The sequence below is a fragment of the Mauremys reevesii genome, linkage group 6 (assembly GCF_016161935.1).
Source record: "Mauremys reevesii isolate NIE-2019 linkage group 6, ASM1616193v1, whole genome shotgun sequence".
NCBI lineage: Eukaryota > Metazoa > Chordata > Testudines > Geoemydidae > Mauremys > Mauremys reevesii.
This window is the reverse complement of record NC_052628.1, coordinates 129,895,667-129,920,475: the sequence shown is the minus strand read 5'-3', so window position 1 is coordinate 129,920,475 and position 24,809 is coordinate 129,895,667. Positions and strand designations below refer to the sequence as shown.

Sequence of the window (24,809 nt, the reverse complement as noted above, 5' to 3'; positions counted from 1 at the left end):
GTAGAGAAACATTTCAGACTAAACAGAGGTTAGTAAAACCTTTCACGTGTGAACTGAAAAATCAAAACACTGGAGATTTCCAAAAACTACTGGTCTGCTCTCTGTGCAGAAAACATTGTAAAATCTAAGCCCTGGTCTACACTAAGGTCGGGGGTCGAACTAGGGTACGCGAATTCAGCTACGTGAATAACGTAGCTGAATTCGAACTACCCTAATTCAACTCACTTACCCGTCCAGACGCCGCGGAAGCGAACTCCGCGGCTCCAAGGTCGACTCCGGCAACTCCTCCTGCCGCGGTGGAGTACCGGAGTTCGAACTAGCGCTTCCGGGGTTCGAACTATCGCGTCTAGATCAGACGCGATAGTTCGAACTCCGAGCAGTCGAACTTGCCGCGTCGACCCAGCAGGTAAGTGTAAACGTGCCCTTAGGCACAAGCTGCACTGTGCAAATAGCTCCCTATACTGGTTTCCATGGTACTTTATGCTCATTCCTGGAATTTTCAGTGTTCTATTTTACACGTTAGTATTTCGCAGCTGCTTAGATTTTGCTGACAGACACCATTCCCCGCGTACTGGAACTGCAAGATTCCAGACTGGGCCGAGTTTCAGATCGACTGTGCTCCTATCATGCAGGTGAGGTTTCTCACTTCTCCACCTGCAGAGAACTTGCCCTGGCATGCTGAACAGACCCACCCTAGCCAGTGCCCCTCAGCTCTTCTCCCCACCCCATCCTGAGCTGTAGAGCGTTTCCTGAGAGAGTGACTTGGGGGTTGGATTGAGGTGCCTCTCTGCAGGCCTTCCCAGCTCCACTGTCCCCAACGCTGGGAAGGAATCACCTAACATAGCAAGTGAGGAGAAAGCAGATTCTGGAAGACACAAGGAATCTTGCTGCTGCTGAACCCATGGCCCTGACCTGGCATCTCTCAGGCCTCACTCTGAGATCAGCACCACCAGCACGCTGCTCACACCTCCTGCCACTGGGTGCGGACTGCCCCTTCCTGCCCCAGCTCGCTCTGACTGGGAGCCAGCGCAAACAGTGAGCAGGGCGCCCCATGCTCCAGGGCCATCCTTGGCTGCAGACCCACGCAGCTCCAGGTTGCAGATCTGCATTAGCATCAGCCTGCACCGTGATGGTTCCTCTGGGTGAGGAGGGGAAATGAACACAGCACTGTCAGTGAGACTATTAGGGTGTGTGCTCCCAGCTCCCCTTCTCTGACTTGCTGTGAAATCAGGACCCTGCGCCAGAGAGGAGACTCCATCGCCACCTCCCACTTCCCTACTAGGGCTGTGCTGCAGGGTCAGAGATGGCGGAGAGCCCCAAATGGCTGTGGTGGCCAGCAAACACAGCCCTAGCCAGCAAGGAGCTCGGTGCCACCCCTCAACCCACCCCGCCCATACGACACGGGAGCTGGGACGGACGGATGCTCCCCAGGAAGGATCTGGGTTCCTGAAGAGCTCTTCCCCTGGGAGTGCAGTTTACAGCACACACACTCCTGGCCTTTTAGTGTGCGGCATGTGAAACTGAGGCTCTCTGGCCACGCCGGTGCCCCTCTGGCGAGGCACTGCCCACAGAGCGCGAGAAGAGGGAAAGCTCTAGCGTGCAGGGCTGCAGACACAGCACGGGCTAAAGCCAACTGCTTTAAGCATTACTCAGGGGGTCGTAAGTCACACACAGACAGGGAGAACAGTGCCGAGGGCCCAGGCTAGTAGTGGCTTCTAGCTGCACAGCAATAGCATGTTCCAGCTTGGGTCTTACCGGTTATAAATGTCGTCATCTTCGCCACCCCAGCCCCAGTAATTATTAGGAAATCCATTGATTTTTACCAATTGCTCCTTGCTTAACGCAGACACACCTCCGAAATACTGATTGTACGGTAAACTGCAAGGGGAAAAGAACTTTGTTAGTGCACCAGGCTTGTTACTGAACAGGCAGGGCTGGATGGTGCCATCAGACACAGCCCTGAGCAAAGGGGCAGGGCGGGGCTGGGGGTCTGTCACTGGAATGACTAGTGGGGCAGGGCGGGGCTGGGGTCTGTCACTGGAATGACTAGCGGGGCAGGGCTGGGGTCTGTCACTGGAATGACTAGCGGGGCGGGGCTGGGGTCTGTCACTGGAATGACTAGCAGGGCAGGGCTGGGGTCTGTCACTGGAATGACTAGCAGGGCGGGGCTGGGGGTCTGTCACTGGAATGACTAGCAGGGCTGGGCTGGGCTGGGGCCTGTCACTGGAATGACTAGCAGGGCGGGGCTGGGGGCTGTCCCTGGAATGACTAGCAGGGCTGGGGGCTGGGGCCTGGCACTGGAATGACTAGCAGGGCAGGGCTGGGGGCTGGGGTCTGTCACTGGAATGACTAGCAGGGCGGGGCTGGGGCTGGGGCCTGGCTGTGGAATGACTAGCAGGGCGGGGCTGGGGTCTGTCACTGGAATGACTAGCAGGGCTGGGCTGGGGGTCTGTCACTGGAATGACTAGCGGGGCAGGGCTGGGCTGGGGTCTGTCACTGGAATGACTAGCAGGGCGGGGCTGGGGCCTGGCACTGGAATGACTAGCGGGGCAGGGCTGGGCTGGGGTCTGTCACTGGAATGACTAGCAGGGCGGGGCTGGGGGTCTGTCACTGGAATGACTAGCAGGGCGGGGCTGGGGGTCTGTCACTGGAATGACTAGCGGGGCAGGGCTGGGGGCTGGGGTCTGTCACTGGAATGACTAGCAGGGCAGGGCTGGGGTCTGTCACTGGAATGACTAGCAGGGCGGGGCTGGGGGTCTGTCACTGGAATGACTAGCAGGGCAGGGCTGGGGTCTGTCACTGGAATGACTAGCAGGGCAGGGCTGGGGGCTGGGGTCTGTCACTGGAATGACTAGCGGGGCAGGGCTGGGGTCTGTCACTGGAATGACTAGCAGGGCAGGGCTGGGGGCTGTCACTGGAATGACTAGCAGGGCGGGGCTGGGGGCTGTCACTGGAATGACTAGCAGGGCGGGGCTGGGGTCTGTCACTGGAATGACTAGCAGGGCGGGGCTGGGGTCTGTCACTGGAATGACTAGCGGGGCAGGGCTGGGGACTGGGGTCTGTCACTGGAATGACTAGTGGGGCAGGGCAGGGCTGGGGGTCTGTCACTGGAATGACTAGCAGGGCAGGGCTGGGGTCTGTCACTGGAATGACTAGCAGGGCAGGGCTGGGGGCTGGGGTCTGTCACTGGATTGACTTGGGGGGCCGGGGTGGGGTCTGCCCCTGTAATGACTCGTGGGGCTGGGTGGGGCGGGGGTCTGTCACTGGAATGACTAGCAGGGCAGGGCTGGGGGTCTGTCACTGGAATGACTAGCAGGGCGGGGCTGGGCTGGGCTGGGGTCTGTCACTGGAATGACTAGCTGGGCGGGGCTGGGGGTCTGTCACTGGAATGACTAGCAGGGCAGGGCTGGGGTCTGTCACTGGAATGACTAGCAGGGCAGGGCTGGGGACTGGGGTCTGTCACTGGAATGACTAGCAGGGCAGGGCTGGGGGTCTGTCACTGGAATGACTAGAGGGGGCAGGGCGGGGCTGGGGTCTATCACTGGAATGACTAGCAGGGCAGGGCGGGGCTGGGGTCTGTCACTGGAATGACTAGCAGGGCAGGGCGGGGCTGGGGTCTGTCACTGGAATGACTAGCAGGGCAGGCCGGGGCTGGGGGCTGTCACTGGAATGACTAGCAGGGTGGGGCTGGGGTCTGTCACTGGATTGACTAGCAGGGCAGGGCTGGGGTCTGTCACTGGATTGACTAGCCGGGTGGGGCTGGGGGCTGGGGGTCTATCACTGGAATGACTAGCAGGGTGGGGCTGGGGGCCTGTCACAGGAATGACTAGTGGGGCAGGGTGGGGCTGGGGTCTGTCACTGGAATGACTAGCAGGGCGGGGCTGGGGGCCTGTCACTGGAATGACTAGTGGGGCAGGGTGGGGCTGGGGTCTGTCACTGGAATGACTAGTGGGGCAGGGTGGGGCTGGGGTCTGGCACTGGAATGACTAGTGGGGCAGGGTGGGGCTGGGGTCTGGCACTGGAATGACTAGCAAGGTTAGGTGTGCATGTGTTCATGCATTAGGTGGAGCACAGAGACATTTAGTCTCTCTCTTTTGGTGCTGTCTTCCCTGATCACTCACCCACCATAACCACAGTGGCTCCACCCACATATTAATGGCTGAGAATTCTACCATGCAGCCATTTCTAGGTGCAAATGTCCGTGGGGTTTCCCTGTCAGACAGGTCATGATGAATAAGCTGATGACATGGCCAAGAAGATCATATCTTTGTCCCCAAGAGCAGGCATGGTGACCGCTGGACTGCGAGGGACACTCTCCACACAGCACAGTGTCACTGGGATTTTCCAATATCCCAGGGGTGGCCATTCTGGAAAACCTCCTGGCCCAGAAATCCTGACAAACTCTGCTAACACAATGCTAAATACACAGGGCCAAATTCACCTGGGGTCTTGGGTAGGAGCAACCCCACTGCCTTAAATGGAGACAGAATAGCATTTACTGGTTGCTTTCATGGATACAGGATAAAATCAGCAGCTACGGGATGAGCACAAAAAATCTGAAAAAGATCAGCTTCCATTTTTTCTACTCCTGTGACTGATATTTGAAAACTTTTAAGAACAGTTACTTAATCTTTCCCACAGACAACCCTTTTTTTTCCCAGTCCTACACTGTGACAAATTGCAGCCAGGAGTGATTTTTCCAGGCCTTCAATAAGAGGTTTATACTGGAGATGCTGCCACTCTGCCATAGGCATGGAAGGTTAAAATACAGATGAGTAACAAACAGTCCATTGAAAAGAGCTCTCACCGAAATCCAAACTTATCCATCGATACAGAAAGGTGCCGTGGCTGGCTGTAACACTTGTAGATGTTTCTGTCGTCCATTGGAATTAGGTCTACGTCACTAAATACAAAGCAACCATAGTCATATTCTTTCAAAGCTTCTTTGAAGCCTATGTTCAGAAGTTTAGCACGATTAAAGGTTTCTTCTCCACCCTAATTTAAAACAAACAAAAAAAAAATTAAGCACCTTAAGGAGGTTAGTATACACTGTCCATTTCTTACCTGTTACCAAGTATCCCATCTGTCACACTGGACCTGCACCGCCACCACCAGAGTCAAAGTCCCCCAGTGCCCTCACAGCCCAGGTGACGGAATACGACTAGCACTACAACCCATCTAAAGAGCAGACACTGATGCCCAGAAACTCCTTTGCCCAAATCCTGTATTTTCTGGGCAGCTGAATCTATGTGCGGTTCAGAGACATGTGGGGAAGCTGAAATGGTAGACAACAGAATAACCAGCTGGACTACACTCCATTCGTCCTGCCAGTTACTGGCACATGAGATCCTAGAAGCACAGGTCATCCCCACTTCACTCTCTACCCACCCCATCGCACAGGTGAACCCCATCAACCTTGTGTGGGCATTAGTGTGTGCCCTTGTTGCCAAGAAGGCTAACGGCATTTTGGGCTGTATAAGTAGGGGCATTTCCAGCAGATCGAGGGATGTGATCATTCCCCTCTATTCGACATTGGTGAGGCCTCATCTGGAGTACTGTGTCCAGTTTTGGGCCCCACACTACAAGAAGGCTGTTCTCAACCGGGTCAGACCACCTCCACCACTGCAAGCTTGAACTGGCATCTGCTCAGCTGGCCAAGCACATCCATGCCAGGGCACAGACAGCAAGCGTTTCATCCATTTGGTGTTTTCCCCTCTATGCTTTACGCCTAGACTCTCTCGATGTAGATTCAGACAGGTCTGTGGACTCTAGAGGCAGCGGCTGTTTCTGTGATGGGACTGTTAGTACAGCCAGACTCCTCTGACTCAGATGCAGCCCTTGGCTTTGCTGCAGCTTGGAGGACTGTAGGCTGTGACCCACGAGCCCTAGCAGGCTAAAATGCACTAGTGCATGGTCCATGGAGAGTTGTCCTGGCACATGGTGCTGAGTCCTCCTTGTTTCCAGTGGCTAAAATTTACCCAGCCCTTTCCTGGTGGGATGGGTCCCTCCCATAGGCAACTGCTGTACTTGCCACAGGGACATTGTGTGACGGCAAATGGGGGGGGGGGGGGGCTGTGTGAGCATTAATGGAAGGAAAAGCCATTCACAAGACACAATCCCCGCTACAGAAAAGCTTCTGAACCCCCATCCCAACAAGGACATTGCCAGGGCGTTACAGCTGTGATCAGAACAGGAAGGTGCACACTGAGGTTTTTTGTGTGTTATCTGTTGTTAAAAAGGGCCATGTGTTGCTCAACTGGTGACAATTCAGAAGCACTGTCAGGGCTGGAGTAATTGAGGGTACGTCTACACTACCCGCCGAATCGGCAGGTAGTGATCAATCTATCGGGGATCGATTTATCGCAGCTAGTGTAGATCCCTGATCGCTCTGCCGTCGACTCCGGAACTCCGCCAGGGCGAGAGGCGGAAGCAGAGTCGACGGGGGAGCGGCAGACGTCGATCCCGTGCTGCAAGGACGCGAAGTAAGTGATTCTAAGTCGATCTAAGATACGTCGACTTCAGCTACGCTATTCTTGTAGCTGAAGTTGCTTATCTTTGATCAATCCCCACCCCCCAGTGTAGACCAGGCCTGAGATTTAAATTTCCCAGTATCCCACGAGCTGCTGAATGGTTTAACCTCATACTAATCCCAACGCTTTCAAAAGGAAAAATACAGAAGTAGGAAATTCACTGTGTTTTGTACTTTCTCTCCTGATTTATTTTTGGGGTGGTGGTGGGAGCAGAATAAAAATAAAAATAAAAAACAAAAACAAAAACCACAACAGGGCCAGATTCTAATACCCTTTCTCTGGTTTGGTACCACCTTGCTCTAGGAGTGCTCGCCTTGGCTTCAATGGTACCATTCAGTGTAACGAAGGCTAGCAAAGCTGGGCCCTGAATCTGTACTAAATGAATAAATAATATCCTCTTCCTCTTGGCCAAAGAAACATCACCCCCTAGGGGAATCCCACTGTGCCCTGAGCTCAGCCAGCTGTTATTGTGTAGCTAGCTTCCACTCGCAGTGTTTGCAACGTGTCTGTGCGGGGCTCCGTTAGCCCCACCGAGACCTAGCTTCCACTCACAGCACATTCAGTTACTTTTGACGTTTAAGCAGGAGGCAAACAGCCGGCACTCTTGCTAATGTTACAATTTGTGCTTATCTATTTGCCTGTCCTCTGGTTATGGAAACCAATTAAGGTCCGAAGGACGATAGGCAGCCAGCACCTGTGCAGAATGTGTCCCCATGCAAACCTCAAGGGGAGTGTCTTTTCCCTTTTCCATGCATAGAACGGACCATCCCAGCGGGTCTCAGCAGCACACACAAGGCGGATTCACAGCCAGGCATGTGGGTAATCCTTCGTATACAGGGCAGAAAGCTGGCAGCCTGGTGAAAACAAAGACTTCCCCTTCTTCATCACCTAGGCCTTAGAACTTGCCCAGCCAAACTGAACAGAAGTGCTGTCTGTGTTAATGGCCTGTCAATTGACATGAGAGGGGGAAATCCGCACCAAGAGAATCCCTCAGAGTGCTCATTCACAGGGTGGGGACTGAGGCCACAAACAGAAGAGTTAGAGAAGAAATCCCTTTTGCTTCTGCAACACAGCTACCCCCAGACAAACGGCTTCATACTTGGTCTAGCTGTGGCTTGTACAGACTGCACTGAGGGATCTATAGCCATTTTCTCACCTGTGGAGGCTGGAATGCTAATCCTGTGGGGCCTGCCAAATAGCCAACTTCCACAGCTGCACACATGCACCCCCACCATGGCAGAGGGAACCTTGCCCTTTGACCGGGCAGGAAATATGGCCCAACTGGACCATATGCATTAGTCTGTCACACCCCTTGAGGCTCTACCCTCTACATGGAGACCACTAACCAAGGAGCAGCAGCAGGCTCTCGACGAGGAAGGGGCAACTGTAGATAGACCCTCAGGGCCCTGTAGATGTCCAGAGAACACCTTCGCTCCTTTGTCACTTCAGGAAGGAGAGCACCCTGTAATTAAGGTGGGCAATTCTGCCGTCCCTGTGACAGCAGAGGGAAGGAAAGGAGCCCCCAGAAAACTCCTCTTCCCTTCTTGGTGGCAGGTTGGAAGCCTATCTAGCTCAGAGAGGAGAGTGCAGTCAGATTAGACTCAGACCAGTGGAGTTCTATGGGAGCAGCTCTGCTGGAGAAACTGGAGTGACCTGCTCTGAAAGGCTTAGAAGCAAGCTGTGATCTGAAGCTCCTGGATGGGCCCAAGGGCAGGGGGGCCAGCCTCTGTCCCACAGGCTCTGAAGGCTGTTGCCAACTGCCAGCATGGCGAAGCCTTTGAAGGAAAGCAACAGGAGGCTTCATTTTGTTTAGAAAAACCTCTTCTAAGCCAGGAAATACCAGCTGCCCATAATAGTGCCCAGCAGTGGGGAAGTGGCACAAAGTATGCAGAGCTGTCAGACACCAGGAAGGAACCAGCAATCCCCCTGGGGGACAGGAATAGAGTTATAATTGCCATCTTCAGCCTCGGATGTCCACTGAAAGTACGAAACACGACGTACTCCCAGGGTCCCATTTCCGCACAGCGCCCCCTTCTGGGGTATGTATACACTGCACGCTACGCCCAGGTTCTGATTCAGGCCTGAGCCTAAGCCCCCACACCCGGGTCAGCAAGCACTCAGGACCCAAGTCCTAGAACCCTGCTGGGGAGGGGCAGGGGTGTCAGTGCCCGAGTACCACTGTGACTTGGGTCCAAGCCCTGTCCTTTTGCAGTGTGGACACAGCTCAAGCCGCAGACCTGATTGAGAAGGGCTGCGTAGGGCAGTGTGGATGTGCTAGCACAGCTGAGAGATCCGGGTCTAGCAACTGTAAATGCAGCTTTGCAATACAGTGCAGTGGCTCAAGGGCAGGTGTGGAAACACAAGAGCTGGGTTTACAATGCAGTGTGGACTAACTCTAGAGCTCTGAGGAGATGGCAGCACCTGTGGGAGAGGGTAAGGCTCTGGGCACTGGGCCGACTGCAGGGGTGACAGAGACTCCCTCAGTGTCGCGCGGGCGGGGGCATGCCTGTGTTAAACATTAACGGGGAGGGGAGGTTTAGAGAAGTCTTGGGGACTTGGATGTCCAACTCCCATTGGCCGTCACCAGTAGCACAGGGAGAGACATTTTGGACAGGCCTGCTTGCAAGTGTCTGTGGGATCAAGGCCTTAACGCTCAGGTGCCTAACTCCCCAAGAGACATAAGAACGGCCATATTGGGTCAGACCAATAGTCCATCCAGCCCAGTGTCCTGTCTGCCGACAATGGCTGGTGCCAGGTGCCCCAGAGGGAATGAACAAAACAAGTAATGATCAAGTGATCCATCCCCTGTTGCCCATTCCCAGCTTCTGGCAGGCAGAGGCTAGGGACACCCACAGCATGGGGTTGTGTCCCTGCCAATCCTGGCTAACAGCCATTGCAGGACCTGTCCTCCATGAACTGATCTAATTCTGTTTTGAACTCTGTTATAGTCTTGGCTTTCACAACATCCTCCGGCAAGGAGTTCCACAGGTTGACTGTGCGTTGTGTGAAGACGTACTTCCTTCTGTTTGTTTTAAACCTGCTGCCAATTAATTTCATTGGGTGATTCCCTAGTTCTTGTGTTAGGTGAAGGGGTAAATAACATTTCCTATTCACTTTCTCCACACCAGTCATGATTTTACAGACTTCTATCATATCCTCCCCTTAGTTGTCTCTTTTCTAAGCCGAACAGTCCCAGTCTTTTTAATCTCTCCTCATATGGAAGCTGTTCCTTGCCCCTAATCACTTTTGTTGCCCTTCTCCCTTACCTTTTCTAATTCCAATTTATCTTCTTTGAGATGGGACAACCACATCTGCACGCAGTATTCAAGAGGTGGGCATACCATGGATTTATATAGAGGCAATATGATATTTTCTGTCTTATTATCTATCCTTTTCTTAATGATTTCCAACATACTGTTTGCTTTTTTGACTGCCACTGCACATAGTTCTCTGAAAACATCAGCTCAATCTCCCAGACACTTCTTTGAAAGCCCTAGTCTAAATCGCAGGGGCGGCTCCAGGCCCCGGCACGCCAAGTGCGTGCTTGGGGCGGCATGCCGCGGGGGGCACGCTGCCGGCCACCGGGAGGGCGGCAGGCAGGCAGCCTTTGGTGGCACGCCTGCGGAGGGTCCAGTCCGCTGGTCCCGTGGCTCCGGTGGACCTCCCGCAGGCGTGCCTGCGGAGGGTCCGCTGGTCCCATGGCTTCGTGGAGCCGCGGGACCAGTGGACCCTTCACAGGCACGCCTGCAGGAGGTCCACCGGAGCCGCGGGACCGGCGACCGGCAGAGCGCCCCCCGCGGCATGCCGCCGTGCTTGGGGCGGCGAAATGTCTAGAGCCGCCCCTGCTAAATCGACATGTATTTGTTTACTTCTCTAGGACTATTGCAGCATCCAAAGTGTTTCTAGTCCACACTGGATGTTCTTTGCTAGGAGTATTATTGACTCTACAGCCCCTGGTGCCACGCAGCCAGCAGTAGCCACAACATTGTTGCGGTAAGTAAAATAATTCCTTAACAGAAAACACCAGGAACAGAGCGTGGTGCAGAAATGTCCGTTATTTGACTTGCAGCTGGAGGCGCGTGCTGCCCACTGAGCACGCCAGCGGCAGAATGCAGGGAATGGAGTGCCGTGGACACTTACAGGCCACTCAGTTGTCAGCTGCTTTCCAGATCGAAGGTCAGAAGATTAACTGAGTTAAACTGGAATAACCAACTGTTGCGGGTGCATTGCACAACTGCCTCCCAGCACACATTCAAAAGAGAGTAATTGGTGCCAACGAAAGGTCAGGGCTGTTCTGAGCAGCCTCCCCACAGGAGAGACTCTTCATTATTTTTTTCTCAGTACCCATAGGAGATCATAGAAACAACAGCATCAGCCTCTGCTGTACACTAACCCACAAGCAGAGTGACCCAGCAAACTGGCAAATAGGAGCTAGGCAGCATTTCTTTTTATTCTTTCTAAAACACAGCCCAGCAGCTCCATCCTGCCCTGTGAAACAACATGTAAAAACACAACACCCACACATGAGCACAGCCAGATACCACACAATGTACCACACATGCAATCACAGGACAAAGCCAGCGCCCAGTGGGAAATAGCTGGAAAAACAACTGAAATTTGCAGGGAATTTTCTAATCCTCCCCAATCCCTCTACCCATTTTAGCAACATAATGTGACACTCACAGCCACGTGCACAGAGAGAGCCCTGCACATATCAGGGTGAATGTGTTAGCTCAGTAAAGCAGCAACAAGGGGTAACTGTGGATGTAGCTGCACCCAGCAGCCAAGTCAAGTGAGGGCTCTAGGAGGGGAAGGCTGGTTCAGCGGCTGAGGTGCTAACCTGGGACTCAGGAGACCCAGGTTCAATTCCCTGCTCTACCACCCACTCCCTGTGTGATCATGGGGAAGTTCCTCATCTACAGCAATGGGGATAACAGCATTGCGCTGCCTCCCGGGGAGGCAGGAGGACAAACTCAGTACAGACTGGGAGGAGCCAAGTAGTGGGGCAGGAGAATTATGTATGGAACAAGTCAGCAGAGTTCCCATCCTGGAGAGAGTGACTGAGGTGACACCCAAACTGGTCACTCAAGTTCTACCTGGGAAGAATTTTCCCCAATGTTTTTAAAGACTGCCTTGTCCCCAGGAATGTGGACACCAGAGGAGGAAAGTGATTTCAGGGGGTTACTGGAAATGGATGGCCATCTCACTCACAGGCCTACTGGTGCATTCTACAACTCCCGGAATGCCTATCCCATAATGCCCAGGGGCATTCTCAACATGAGGGATGGCATTGGGGGATGTAGTTTGGAGGGCCAGCTAAGCTGGTGGGGCATTGGCACTTGCGGCTTCCATTGTTGACTGGGCTGGGTCAGGCAGACCTGACCTGAAGACCTCATCTCAGATGTTGCAACACATTGTGACCAGTGCTTGTAGACTGTTTGCAGATGCAAAACATTAGAGGGATCTTGCAAGCTCCAGTTGTCCTAATCAATTGTTCATTATAACATCTTTTTTATCTCCCACCAGCAAGGCACAGCTGCAGGTTTATTTCTTAGATTACCCATTTAAATAGATGTTGGCATGTGAATGGCCCAAATTAAGTTAACACTTAATTGAGGTAAACAGGCCAAAGGTCAGGTTCCCAAGTGTGTTGATGGTATTTGTTCCACTGAAGATTGGTTATTGACCCATTAACTGGGGTTGGCAGAAATGGATCCATTTACATCAGGAGGAACTTTAAAAAAGACTAGATTTTAAAAAACAATAGACCATAAAATTGCTGCTCTACATCCCCCCCCCCCCACCCACCCAGCTTGAGCTTTCCACTGGCTCTGGTTATACCCCAGACACTTTACAAATACCACGTTTCTGACTTCAGTCCAGCATTAATGTGGTGCATTTCAGACAGCCAAGAATTGAATGGTGAAGATGCAATGGATTCACGCCTGAATTGCATTGCACTGAAAGGAAGAAGTTTGACATTACCAGTGCAGCAGCAGTAAGGGTCAGCGCTCCTCTCTCTTTCTATGAGATGCAGAGTACAGAAGAGCACGTAGGCGGAGTGCAAGAATCAGATCACACAGTAATTTTCCTTGCTTCAGTGACTGCTTTGCTATAGACACGATTAACAAGTAAAGGTAAAATTTCCCCACTAGAAGGAAAAAGAAAAAAAAAAGAAGGATGGATGCAAAGGGAAGGACAGACAAGAAAAAGAGAAAAGCAATTGTCAAGACAGCAGAGAAATAAGAACGTTTTCCTCCTCTACTTCTGTCAGAGCACCCACATTTCTGTAACCGCCTTGATGCAGCTTTCCGCTCGCCCCCCCGGAGGGTGGCAGCTGGCTTAGTGCCGCTGACAGTTCTCTATGTTAGGGACATAACGTTTCAGAGATGTGCAGAACATGCTTAGACTTGTTCATGTTTAGACTTCAGCACAAGAGAAGGCAAACATTTTAACTGCAAATTAGGTCACGTCAGTTACTACAGATAATCACTGCCCTCCCGAAAAGGAGATACTTGCAGAAGAATGAACTGTACCTCTCTAGGGTCTGTATACGCAGTATATTGGCACCACGTCTGTTTAACTCTTCGTCAAGGGGGCATATTTTAAAAGACTGACTACATAATTTTTGTGCAGGTTAATTTTACAGCATATGCCAAATGCCCTCTGATATAGTTCATTTCCCATGACCAGGCAGTGCTCGCCTTCATTACCAGGGACACTAATCACTGGAGATTAGTCCCAGCGGTGCTATCATCACTGTGATGTGGCTATCCGCTCACTAGCAACTAGCCCAAGGCCACAAGTCATTTTTCAAAGGCCTCTGAAAAGCTATCATAGGATACGAGATATTTATAATGAGCAGTAACCCCAGTCGTAGGACTGAAATCCCATATTTTAAACAAGATACTGCACACCCTAACACAAAAGATAAATTAACATATGAAGCTTAGAGCAACCAATGACCATTTATTAGAAACGGCCACACACCACTAACATGACTTTCCAAGTTATGCAAATGTTCCCAACTTGTGAAACTAGCATGTTGGGTGAGAGGAGCATTCTGGCTGATGGAAGTACAGAATGCAGAGGCATCCAGCTTTGTCCCCACCCTCAATATGTGTTTTCAATGGGTATTTTACCAGAACACTAGTATTACTATATGGCCAAACAAAATACATGCATGTATACAGTGGATCCTTAATGCATCAAAATACCATCTTCACGAGCTAAGGGTGGCTGGGTATTTATGCCACCATTTGTGAGAGGCGTGTGGTCTTGCACGGCTCAGTCTGGAGAGCTGCACTCTAAATTGTCATTTATACTATGTGGCAAAGGGGGTCTCCAGAGCAACTTCAGGGATAACATTTAGTACAGTTAGTCTAGCATGTTATTACTATTACAGTCACCAGCATGGTCTGATATATAAGCATGTTACACATATATACAAAAATGATTTGAGGAAGATTAATGACAGTACGTTATAATCTAAACTAAAATAATCTGTAAATAATCTGCAGTTGCATATCATCTGTAAATAGAACACTCTGCCATCACAAACACATGAACAAAGTCATATCAAGCACAGCAGGTAAGTATTAACATTCCTTAGGTCAGTATTTACCATTACTATAAATACACAGCAATCCATTTCCTGAGGCATAGGAAAAAGTTCAAACCTTTCTGCTGCACCTGAACACACCAACTGATCTTGACTTTAGATACCATCCATGGTCATTTGCAGTGTTGTTGTAGCCAGGCTGGTCCCAGAGTATGAGAGAGACAAGGTGGGCAAGGTAAAGCTGATCTGATAAAAGATATTACTTCACCCACCTTGTCTCTCTTGACTCTAGAAACAGTTATGCTCCAGGGAGTGTGCTGCCTTTCAGCATTGCACAGGGCTGGGATCCAAAGTTAGACAGAGGTGCTGTGTTAATATTTATGTGCCAGACACGCAGAGAGACTTCACTGGCACCCTTCGGAGTGATAGCGGTGCCCTTTCATCACAACTAATGCATTTTTCTTAACTTGTTAAGCTTCTCAATGTGTGCACAACAGCCAGGTTTTTTTTGGAATCATGGCATATGCTCAAGCCAGTCGTGTTGTTTGGAGAGGGGCGAAAGCAGGGCTAAAAGGCAAATATATTGGAAGTAATGCCAGTAATGTTTTTCTATTCCATTTATTTGAAATGGACTTGTCTACATCTATAAGAGATCTATGTTCTATCCACATGCAGGACAGTTAGTGCACTGTTCCTATTATTGTTCCTGGGGGTTATCTGGGTATCTGGCCTGCATCATACAGGTGGTCAGACTAGGGACCTGGGGCTCCCTTCTGGCCTCACAAATTGGTGATAAGTGTATCCTGGTGGAAATAAGATGCGACTGTATTACTAAAAGTTCTCCTCAAAGTGGCTACTTAAGTAGAAGTTACTCACAAGGAATTTGCCTAACTTGAGAAGTGGATCTCAGTTTACGGGGGGAAGCATTTTTCTAAAGCTATAAAAGCAACTAGCAGAAGTGTTTGGATTTGTTTGCAGATTATGCAGTGAAGATTCCTGACTCTTCACTCTTTCATTTTGTGCATTAATCTTCTCAACCAGCAAGTTGGTTACTGAGTATAAACCAACTGCACCTTTGCCTGGGAGTATTATAGCCATTATTCTGCAAACGTATGCATGTCCCAAGTCCTTACCTGATTGATGACATACACTCCATAGTCAAGCTGTTGCCTTTGAAGGATTGGGTGGAGATAATACAGCCAGTACTTCAGATGCTCATCACGGTTCCTGAATGGTATGATGATTGCTACTTTCTGAAGTGCTTTACAGTCTTCTGGAGCATATCGGCCTCCTTCTCTCACTTTAGGGTTTATCCTCTCAGCTTCCTCAAGATTCACAGGCTGGGAAAATTCCACATTCAGTGCACCAACTGGAAAGGACCGTGACAGACAGTGAGTTTGCAGATTCCAAAAGACCCACACAATTCTCTGTAAAGGTTTGAAGAAATACATTTATTTTATAACCAAGGATGGGGACATGGGTGGAGGAGGGGGTTTGGATCTGAATAAAAGCTGATGGACATGAAAAACTGCCCCCTTAACCAAGCACAACAAAACCAGCTGCACAATACAGGAACGGCGGGAGACCCTGCCCCACTCAGGGAAGACTCACACTTCAATGTGCTTAAGATCAGCCCTCAAATTTATATCTGATATTTAATGGGTCTGAAAGTCCTCAGACCTGCCATAGGTCACTGGCTCCTACATGGAATAACATCCCAGCATGCATTCTGCTGTTGGCACACCCTGGTACCAGCCCGAGAGAAGAAACACTCTACTTAATCGCTACCCCGCAATATAGTGCGGGTCTTACGTGGTTGAAATATAATCTCCTTACTCCAAGGACTAATGACATGCAAAACTAACAAAACCACCTTTTTGCTAAGAATAGCCACAGAGCAACTGAAAGTACACCCTCCTTTAAAGTTCATGTTCTAGAAACATTAAACAAAGCCATATTTGCATTCAGGCTGGCAACTTCTGTGCCTGGTTTCAGTAGAGTAGGTTTGGAAAGTGCCACGGTCGTCTTCCCTGAAGCAGGGGTTTCAAACCGAGAGGCTCATAGGCAAACATGTCTACTGTATTAGCGTTACTTCAAACAAGGCCACCCATGGCTCAGAATGGCGGCTGAACTCCACTACGGGGCAAGCCAGCCACAGAGGACATGACCCCACGGCAGGGGTTGGTCAAGGGCTCTGAATAAACGTGTGTGTGTTGGGGGGAGACAGGGGAGAGACTGAAAATGGGTAGTAACTAATGAAGAAAAGTAGCCAGGCTGCACACACTGCCAGTCACCCCTGGCCAGAGTGCTGTGCACTCCTCAGCGCAGAGGCCTGGGACCGGGACCGAGGCTGGGGCTGATCCCTCAGTGCAGTCGTGGGTGCTCTGGGGAAAACTCAGTCAGCTCAACTGGTGCAGATCCTGGCCTGTCCCTCTCTGCACTGTGACACGTTACCACAGTCCAGCAGGATTTTGAACCATTGTGTTTGCCAACATGCTGCTCACCAGACCTTGCAGCCAGCGTAGAAAAGGACCAGTCATGTTCAGTGTTATGCCAGTTACACCCTGATGTGCTGCCAAGTCAGGGCTACTCCTGAGCCCAGACAAGGCCTCAGACACCCTACACAGCAACGGTGTCATCCAAACGACGGGGTGGGGGCGCCAGCCAAGTCTACGGCCGCACACTGGAGAAGCAGGATGATGTTTCATCAGGCGGTTGGTTTCTCAGTAGCAGCTCTCTGCTCTGAGTCAGTCCTGCCCGTTCTAAAGCAGAGGCAGGGGAAATCCAGCAACCTCTCAAAAGCGTGAGAGCAGCCCAGGGAGTGGGAGCGCCCAGTAAGAGAGGCCAGAGTCCCTTGGGCGCTGCCCCGGAACCCTCAGAGTGGTGTTCTTTGACAGGAGCACCTGGCAGTCCTAGACCACGGTGCAGAGCACCGTGCGCCGAGTGTCAGCGGGGTGTTTGCTTTAAGGGAAGAATTCAGAAAACGTCAGCTCTTCTGTCTGACGGTGTAAACGCACCACGGAATGGGGCTCAGCTTTAGCTAAACACTACTGGCATGTCCTTCAATTTAATCATTTAAAGGCCATCTGCACTTCATTCAAAGCACATATGTTTTTTGGAGAGATCTTAGGTTCAATTCACATTTGGTTAAGCACAATACTAGACCTGCTATGTACACACACCGCCACACACCCCTTTTTCATCCCAAGCTTTAATTTAAGAAGTGAGAACGTCACCAGCACGTGCTGGCATGGGGAAAGCACTCAGACTGTGCACAGCTGGGGAAATTACTGCAGACCAAAGCTCATCCTCACAGAGCCTCTTCATTAGCTGCATAGAGCATGACTGGTCAGGAGAATGGGCATGGTTTTCAGAGATCAATACAGATAAGCAGCTGTTGCATTAATGTAAATATAGACAATGCTCACTGTACCAATCATGTATAGTGATATCATCACAATAGGACTTTAGTTCTGGCCTGTGGTCTTTTTCTTGCTTATTGAACTACGAGGAGTTAGTTCTGCTTCGGGCTATACTCCTACATCCAGTGCCATGTAAGGGCTGGTGGGGATTGTCAATACTCTCCATGAGCCAGCAAGGTCTCTGTAACAGGGCATCTCACCCCTTCAGGACTGGGGTTAGCCAACTCTCATTACAGAGTGAGCTACACTACACACACACTCTTCGGTATACCTACCTCCTCACTCAGTGCTGTGAAAAATCCACCTCCCCGAGCAACTTACTTATGTCAACCTAATGCTCCATGCAGACAGCACTATGCTGGGGGGAGAGCTTTTCCCACTGATACAGTCACTCCACCTCCACGAGAGGCAGTAGCTAAGCCTCTTGTGGAGCTCCTCCGTCAGCTCTGAGTGTCTTCATCACAACACTTTGCTGATGCAGCATTAATCCTGCAGACTTGCCCTGAGAGAAGGGGTTCGGCCTGCAAGGGCTGTGGACCAGAGGGCTGAAGAAGACAGAGCTCCAGCCAGATAAAGCCTGAGAGATTTTGAACTGGGACCTAGCTCTGGGGTGTCCCCCAAGTAAAGGGAGAGTGTGTCTGAACTGGGTTGGGGCCTGGAGGGCCAGTGTGCAAATACTCAATCCATGGGAGCCCAGGAGGGGAAAGGTGTAATTACGGCAGACTGAGAGTTAAGGGACCCGGAAGAGATGAGAAATTGGAGCAGGGCACCACAGAATGATCTCCATCCAGGAGGCAGCTGGCCCCTCTACAGTCTCCTATAAGCAAGATGTCGCTACCTTTACAAAAGATACTACGAACAGGCAGATGACTAGAACACTGAAGCACTGTAAATAATTAAGCCAAGGGTCGGCAGCCTTTCAGAAGTGCTGTGCCGAGTCTTCATTCACTCTAAATTTAAGGTTTCGCGTGCCAGTAACACATTTTAACGTTTTTAGAAGGTCTCTTTCTGTAAGTCTATAATATATAACTAAACTATTGTTATATGTAAAGTAAAGAAGGTTTTTAAAATGTTTAAGAAGCTTCATTTAAAATTAAATTAAAATGCAGGGCCCCCCAGACTGGTGGCCAGGACCCAGGCAGTGTGAGTGCCACTAAAAATCAGCTCGCGTGCCGCCTTCGGCACCCGTGCCATAGGTTGCCTACCCCTGAATTAAACTGAACTGTTCAGTGAAGTGCATGTTGTGATCAGAGACGACTTGTACCTGCTGGCAATGGGGGGAGGGGCACAATTTAAAGGTTCGGCCAGCCCCAGAACTGCTCAAGTCACACCCCCCCATCAGATCCTTCCCCTTACCCTCAGCTTCCTCCCCCCCCCCCGAAAAGCAGCGCCCCCTCCCTGCAGCTCCCAGCTGTTGCTCCTGCCTCTACCTGCAGCAGCTCAGGGGTTCCAACAGCTGCAGCACAGGGAGAGGGCCCGGCTGCACCACGTGACCGAGAGGGGCCAGCAAACACTGACAAATCTGGGAGGACCCCCCATATTGCCTCTGTTGTGATGTTGTAACTTTGCTTTTTGTGCCTGTTCACTTACCCTCCAGTTCACCAATTCCAGTAATTTACAATGGGTCTCTGAATTCCAGGTGAGGCTAATGGTTATATCACCAGCGCTTCCCACACAGAAAACACCAGCAGGCTTTACCTGTCCTCACCTGTTCTTCTGCAAGAATCAAAAATGGTCCTCTACCTCCTCCCCATTCTGTATTGTTGTTTAATGGAACATGACACAGGCATGGCTTGATGTTTTTCCTGGCATTTCCCTAAAATGTCTGGGAGGAGAGGGACAGTTAGTTTTCCAGGTTTGAGTGTGAGACCTTAAGAGCATGCCAGTGCCAAAGGGCTCACTGGTACCAGGTGGCGAGTTTCAGCTGGCCTGACCAATTCAGGGTACCCCAACTCACTAGGACTATAATCTGTATTTAAAAGGTGTCGTAATATGTAACTGGAAAAACTAATAACTCACTGATCTTCAGTATTCTTGCGTGATAGACGTATGTGGTGTGCGTTAAGAGTTATGGACATCTGCTGGAATGACGACTAAAATGTGTTTAAACCAGGCGTGTCAGGGAGTTAGTCAACAGGTCTGCCCTAGACAAAGGAACACGTTTGCATCTCTGACCAGCCTAGTCACCCGGTTTCATAAGCCTACAGCCAAGGGGAGCATAAAATCCCTCCTTTACCTGTAAAGGGTTAAGAAGCTCAAATAGCCTGGTTGGCACCTGACCAAAAGGACCAATGAGGGGAGAAGATACTTTCAAATCTGTGGGGGAAGGTTTTTGTTTTGTCTCTCTGTGTGTGTTCTCTCCGGGTCAGTGAGGAACCAGGGCAGGGAAAATACATCTCCCTAAGCCATACCTGAACTAAGCATTTAAGGTTACAAATTGTAAGTAATAGGAAGGAAATGCGTTAGATTATCTTTTGTTTTAGCTTGTGAATTTTCCCTAGGCTAAGAGAGTGGTTTATTCCTGTTTTTTTGTAACTTTAAAGTTTTGCCTAGAGGGGAATCCTCTGTGTTTTGAATCTGATTACCCTGTAAAATTACCTTCCATCCTGATTTTACAGAGGTGCTTCTTTTACTTTTTCTTTATAATAAAGTTCTGCTTTTAAGAACCTGATTGGTTTTTAGTGTCCTAAAAACCCAAGGGCTGGTCTGTGCCCACTTTGTTAACCTATTTGGTTGGTATATTATTCTCAAGCCTCCCCAGGAAAGGGGGTGAAGGGACTTGGGGGGATTTTGGGGGAACAGGAACTCCAAGTGGTTCTTTTCCTTGAATCTTTGTCTAACTCACTTGGTGGTCGCAGTGATACCGTTCCAAAGACAAGGAAGAATTCGTGCCTTGGGGGAATTTTTAAACTAAGCTGGTAGAGATAAGCTTAGGGGGTCTTTCATGCAGGTCCCCACATCTGTACCCTAGAGTTCAGAGTGGGGAGGGAACGCTGACACTAGGCAAAGACAATAAAGGTTCATTTAGGTAAACAAAGCTATTGAGTTAACAAATGGGGGAGGAGGAGATACCATGGTGTCTACACTCAGCAGTAGAGAAAAGCTTGGTCTGAGTTTTACTTTTCGAAGAATCCATTGCAAAGGTTTCCTGATCTATCAAGACAGGGGAGCTGAACCTCAAGTACTAAGCAATTGAGTCAGCTGATTTGTCAGGCAGTAATATTGTACACCAAGTGTATTGAGCGAGGTGATTTGTGAAAGCCTATCACACAGTGGGGATAGCAGTGTGAAATGTCTGTATTAACACTGTCTGAGGAATTACGGATACTCACTGGTATTAGGCTTTGCAGTCTATGACCAAACACAGGGAGAAACAAGCTTTCCCCCACACAGGGAGAAGGCAACTACCTACCAGCCTCCAATAAAATTAAGCTAAGAGTGACCCAAAACAATGGAAGCCCTATTTACATATGAATCAGCAGGGGGATGGGAAGTCCACAGGAGGGGAAGAACAGCATGACATCATCCTGCCTCTTGTAACAAGGTCACCAAACTTTGGAAGATATACGCAAGGACAGAAGCCATTTTCGGCATCCCTCACTAGATAGAAACAAGGGAACAGAGCTCTTGCAAGCTGAGAAAGATGGGTTTTTCAACCACGGGATGGGTGGGGGGGTGGAGTCAAAGTCTCTGAAAACTGAATATAGGTGAGAAACCTGCTTAGACAAAGATCTTTCACCTTGGAAGACAAGGGAAACCAGCACCTCGTACTTCTGTGGATAGTCCCGAGTGAGGGAAAGTCAGCCATGGCTGGGAAGAAGGAAGACTGGTGAGAGAAATCATCTTGAACAAAGTCTACTGTACTTTGATAGACTGAGATCTAGTCTACACTTCAGACTTACATCAGATTAACTATGTCATTCAGGGGTGCGAAAAATCTACCTTTCTGAATGACGTAGTTATACTGACCTAACCCCCAGTGTAGACAGTGCTACGTCGATGGGAGAGCTGCTACTGCCTCGCAGTCAGGTGGATTAACTCCGCCAATGGGCGAGCTCTCTCACGTCAGCACAGAGCATCCTCATTGAAGTGCTGCAGCTGTGCCGATGTAGCGTTTTAAGTGTAGACCTGCCCTAAGGTTTAGACTTTTAGAGGCATGCTTTCACTTTTATTTCCTTGTGACCCTTTCTAACTTTGTTTTCACTTGGCACCACTTAATCCTATTGTTAATAAATTTGTTTTATTTTTACTATATGAGCTCCATGCTGTGTTTGCAGGGATGGTGTATTTACCGCCGCTAAATTGTTAATCTGTAATGTACCTTTGTCTCTTTAAAGGAGCAACAAACTTTATTTTTCTTTAGCTGTCCAGGGCTGGACACTCCTGGGCACAGTTGTGAGGAAATTCGGGACTGGGAGTGTGTTGGGGTCACCCTGCTGGTGGAAGCCAGAGCGAGGCTGTAGACAGACTGCTGGGGTCACAGCTGCTGAACCAGGGCTGTCTAGCACACAGACACACAGGACCTGTACGCTGGTCAGCTGGCAGGGGGTGTCCCAGGCTGTTTGCTACACCACTGATGCACTGAGGCACTCAGGGCTGCAAGGTAAGAGGTGACAACCCCTCACTGGTCTGGATTGCACTGTGATTAATGATTAAGCTTTCAATATTGTAAGACTCATCTTACTTTGGCTATTTGAGGATTTTTTTAATGAATTTCTCCCATTCTTTTCAGACCTCTGTTCAGTTTGCTTCTCTACCACCCCATTTCTCCAGTACATAGTGCTGAAGCAAACTCATTGAGCATGAGTGGAGCCTGCAGACTTGGGCTGGTTTATAGTTAAGCTTCTAGAATGAAAAGCAGCTTGTAACAAGAGTTAAAGAGTCCATCCCCAAGAGGAGAAGCAGGAAGAAGAAGAGCAGGTGAATACGTGACATGTTTGTGTCAATACATGACACAGCACCCAGGAGTGACTCTCTGACATCCTGGACAGGCGTCACCTTGTATTCTACTGCACCTCTCCTGGGTGAACTGGCTCTCCACGTTTGTCATACACGCCCAGTCTCTAAACAACGTGTACTCCCACGTACTCGATGCATACAAAATACCCAGATAACACTTACCCAGAAGTGGCTTTATTGCTTAATTGGCAGCTACATTTCCTATTGTGACATCAGCCACAATGCGCAGCTAAGCCTATGGGTAGGGAAAAAGGATTTCCTCAGAATTCTAGTACAATTTCCTCATACTGATTGCATTCTCAGAATAGCTTCTGCCTCCAACCTCTTCTGCATACTTTATTTGAACTCTTTCATTCAGTTACATAAAACCCATTTCATACATGATTCATTCTCTCTCTCACCCTCCTTCCCCATCTGACTAGCACAGATGCAGAATCCACCTCAACCAGGGCTCAATCACTCCTCCTCTCACACACTGCTATTGTGGGGGTTCTCAGGGTTGCTCTCATGGATTCACCTACTCATTACCCCTAAATGTGGGTCCATTAGGATGAAATGCAGAGAAATAAAGCAATCATAAGGTCGATATTAAGGAAATGCCTAGCTATTTTCACTTAAAACTAGGTGGTATATCAGGCTACAGTTCATCCAGACATTTGGGAGAAGGTGGGGAGGGGAGTTAAAGCCACTTAAACCACCCACTCCACCCCAAGAGTCAGTACTGTATTCAGTGATGAGCTGCCAAAACGTAACAACCGGTTCCCTACCGGGTCTTTGGTGGCACTTCGGCGGTGGGTCCTTCAGTGCCAAAGACACGGAGCGAGTGAAGGACCCACCGCCGAAGTGCTGCCGATGACTCGGAGTGCTGCCCAGTGAGTACAAGCCCCACGTTTTTTTTTGTTTTTTTTTTAAAGTCGTCCCTGCTGGGGCCCTGTTGAAACTGTTCGAATCGGGCCTCATACTTCCTAAAGCCGGCCCTGCACATCGGGGTTGCAAAATTGTATCGGGGGCTGGGTAGGGAAGGCTGTGCCTCCCAAAACAGCCTGTCCCCCCCATCCGACCCCCACCCACATCCTGCCCCCCGACTGCCCCACTCAGAACCTGCAACCCATCAACATCCCCTGCTCTTTGTCCCCTGACCATCCCCTCTCGAGACCTCCCACCCTAACTGCCTCCCAGGACCCCACCCAACTTGCCCTGCTCCCTGTCCCGACTGAGGGTGTTTTCACTGTGGCATCCCATAGGTGAGAACAGCCATGAGTCTGTCCCCTCCAGACGAAGCTGATGCCCAGCATGCTTTGCAGACATGTGGAGAAGGCCTGCAGCATTTGCTGGTGCTGCAGGGTGGATAAAAATCAAGGATTAAAAAAAAAAAAGGGGGGGGGGCTTTTTTGATAAAATGCTTTTGGAGGTAAAAAACCTATCTAAAGATCATTTTAATTAAGATAGATTATAGCTCAAAGATATCTCATCCTGGAATAGGGATTATAAATGCTAATTCTATAGTATGAGACAATATAGTCACGTAATGTTTAAGAAAAGTTTTGTAAATGGAGTTCCAATAGTTCATGGATTAGGGACTCAATCTTATGGGGTTCCAGGGGCTTCTGTAGAGATTATTTAGTTTAATCTTTCTATCTACCCAATGGGACTCAGTGCTCAGTCTAGAAGAGACCATCAGAGATGCTTAGTTTTGCAGTTCTTAAACTGTGAATTTGTGGGTCCAGAGATAACCAATCATTCATTTTCTGATATAGCTGTAAAACTAATCTGAAAAGTTTTCAAAATAAATCACTTTTAAAATGTATAGTGTGTACCTTCTAAAAATGAAATCTACATCTGAGTTGCGAAGAATATGTATTAAGGTCATAACAACCAACAAGAATGCACTTTTATGTAGAAATCCATGATTAAACCAAGTCTTCCAGACTTGTGATTTCAATCAATTTGATTTAAATCAAACCCATCCTGTGGTGCTGTCAAGTTAACTTTATCTAATCTACTGTTGATTAGGTAAATTGCTCAGACTGATTCGTTCTATCTCAGTCCTTCTCACAGTCCTGTCAAGGTGATTGGAACAAAATATGACATTGATACAGAAGCCAATTCATGTCATACCTCTGCCAAACACTCCTCCTCCCTCCAAGGAGGAACACTCTTTACAAGTGCTCAGGGTTTACAAGACTTAACTCACCAAGCTGTGATCACTAGTCTCCATGGATGTGCATCATCTAGGAAGTCTTAACAACTGCTGCTCTGAGACCTAAATCCCCTAAGAGACGTCACCTGGGCATCTTTCAGACTAGGGAATTTTCAATGCTTTCCAGGTTCCATTTT

General features: G+C 49.6%; 1 protein-coding gene across 1 annotated transcript in view; it reads right to left on the bottom strand.

The window, feature by feature from the left end:
- LOC120407933 (beta-1,4-galactosyltransferase 1-like) overlaps positions 1-24,809 on the bottom strand; it is a 60,476-nt gene that overhangs the window by 3,790 nt on the left and 31,877 nt on the right. Inside the window, exons 2-4 of the mRNA XM_039544300.1 lie at positions 15,225-15,460; positions 4,808-4,995; positions 1,756-1,878 (exon numbers count right to left, since the gene is read on the bottom strand). Of these exons, the coding sequence (XP_039400234.1) occupies positions 1,756-1,878; positions 4,808-4,995; positions 15,225-15,460 (547 nt within the window). The remainder of the gene's footprint in view (positions 1-1,755; positions 1,879-4,807; positions 4,996-15,224; positions 15,461-24,809) is intronic.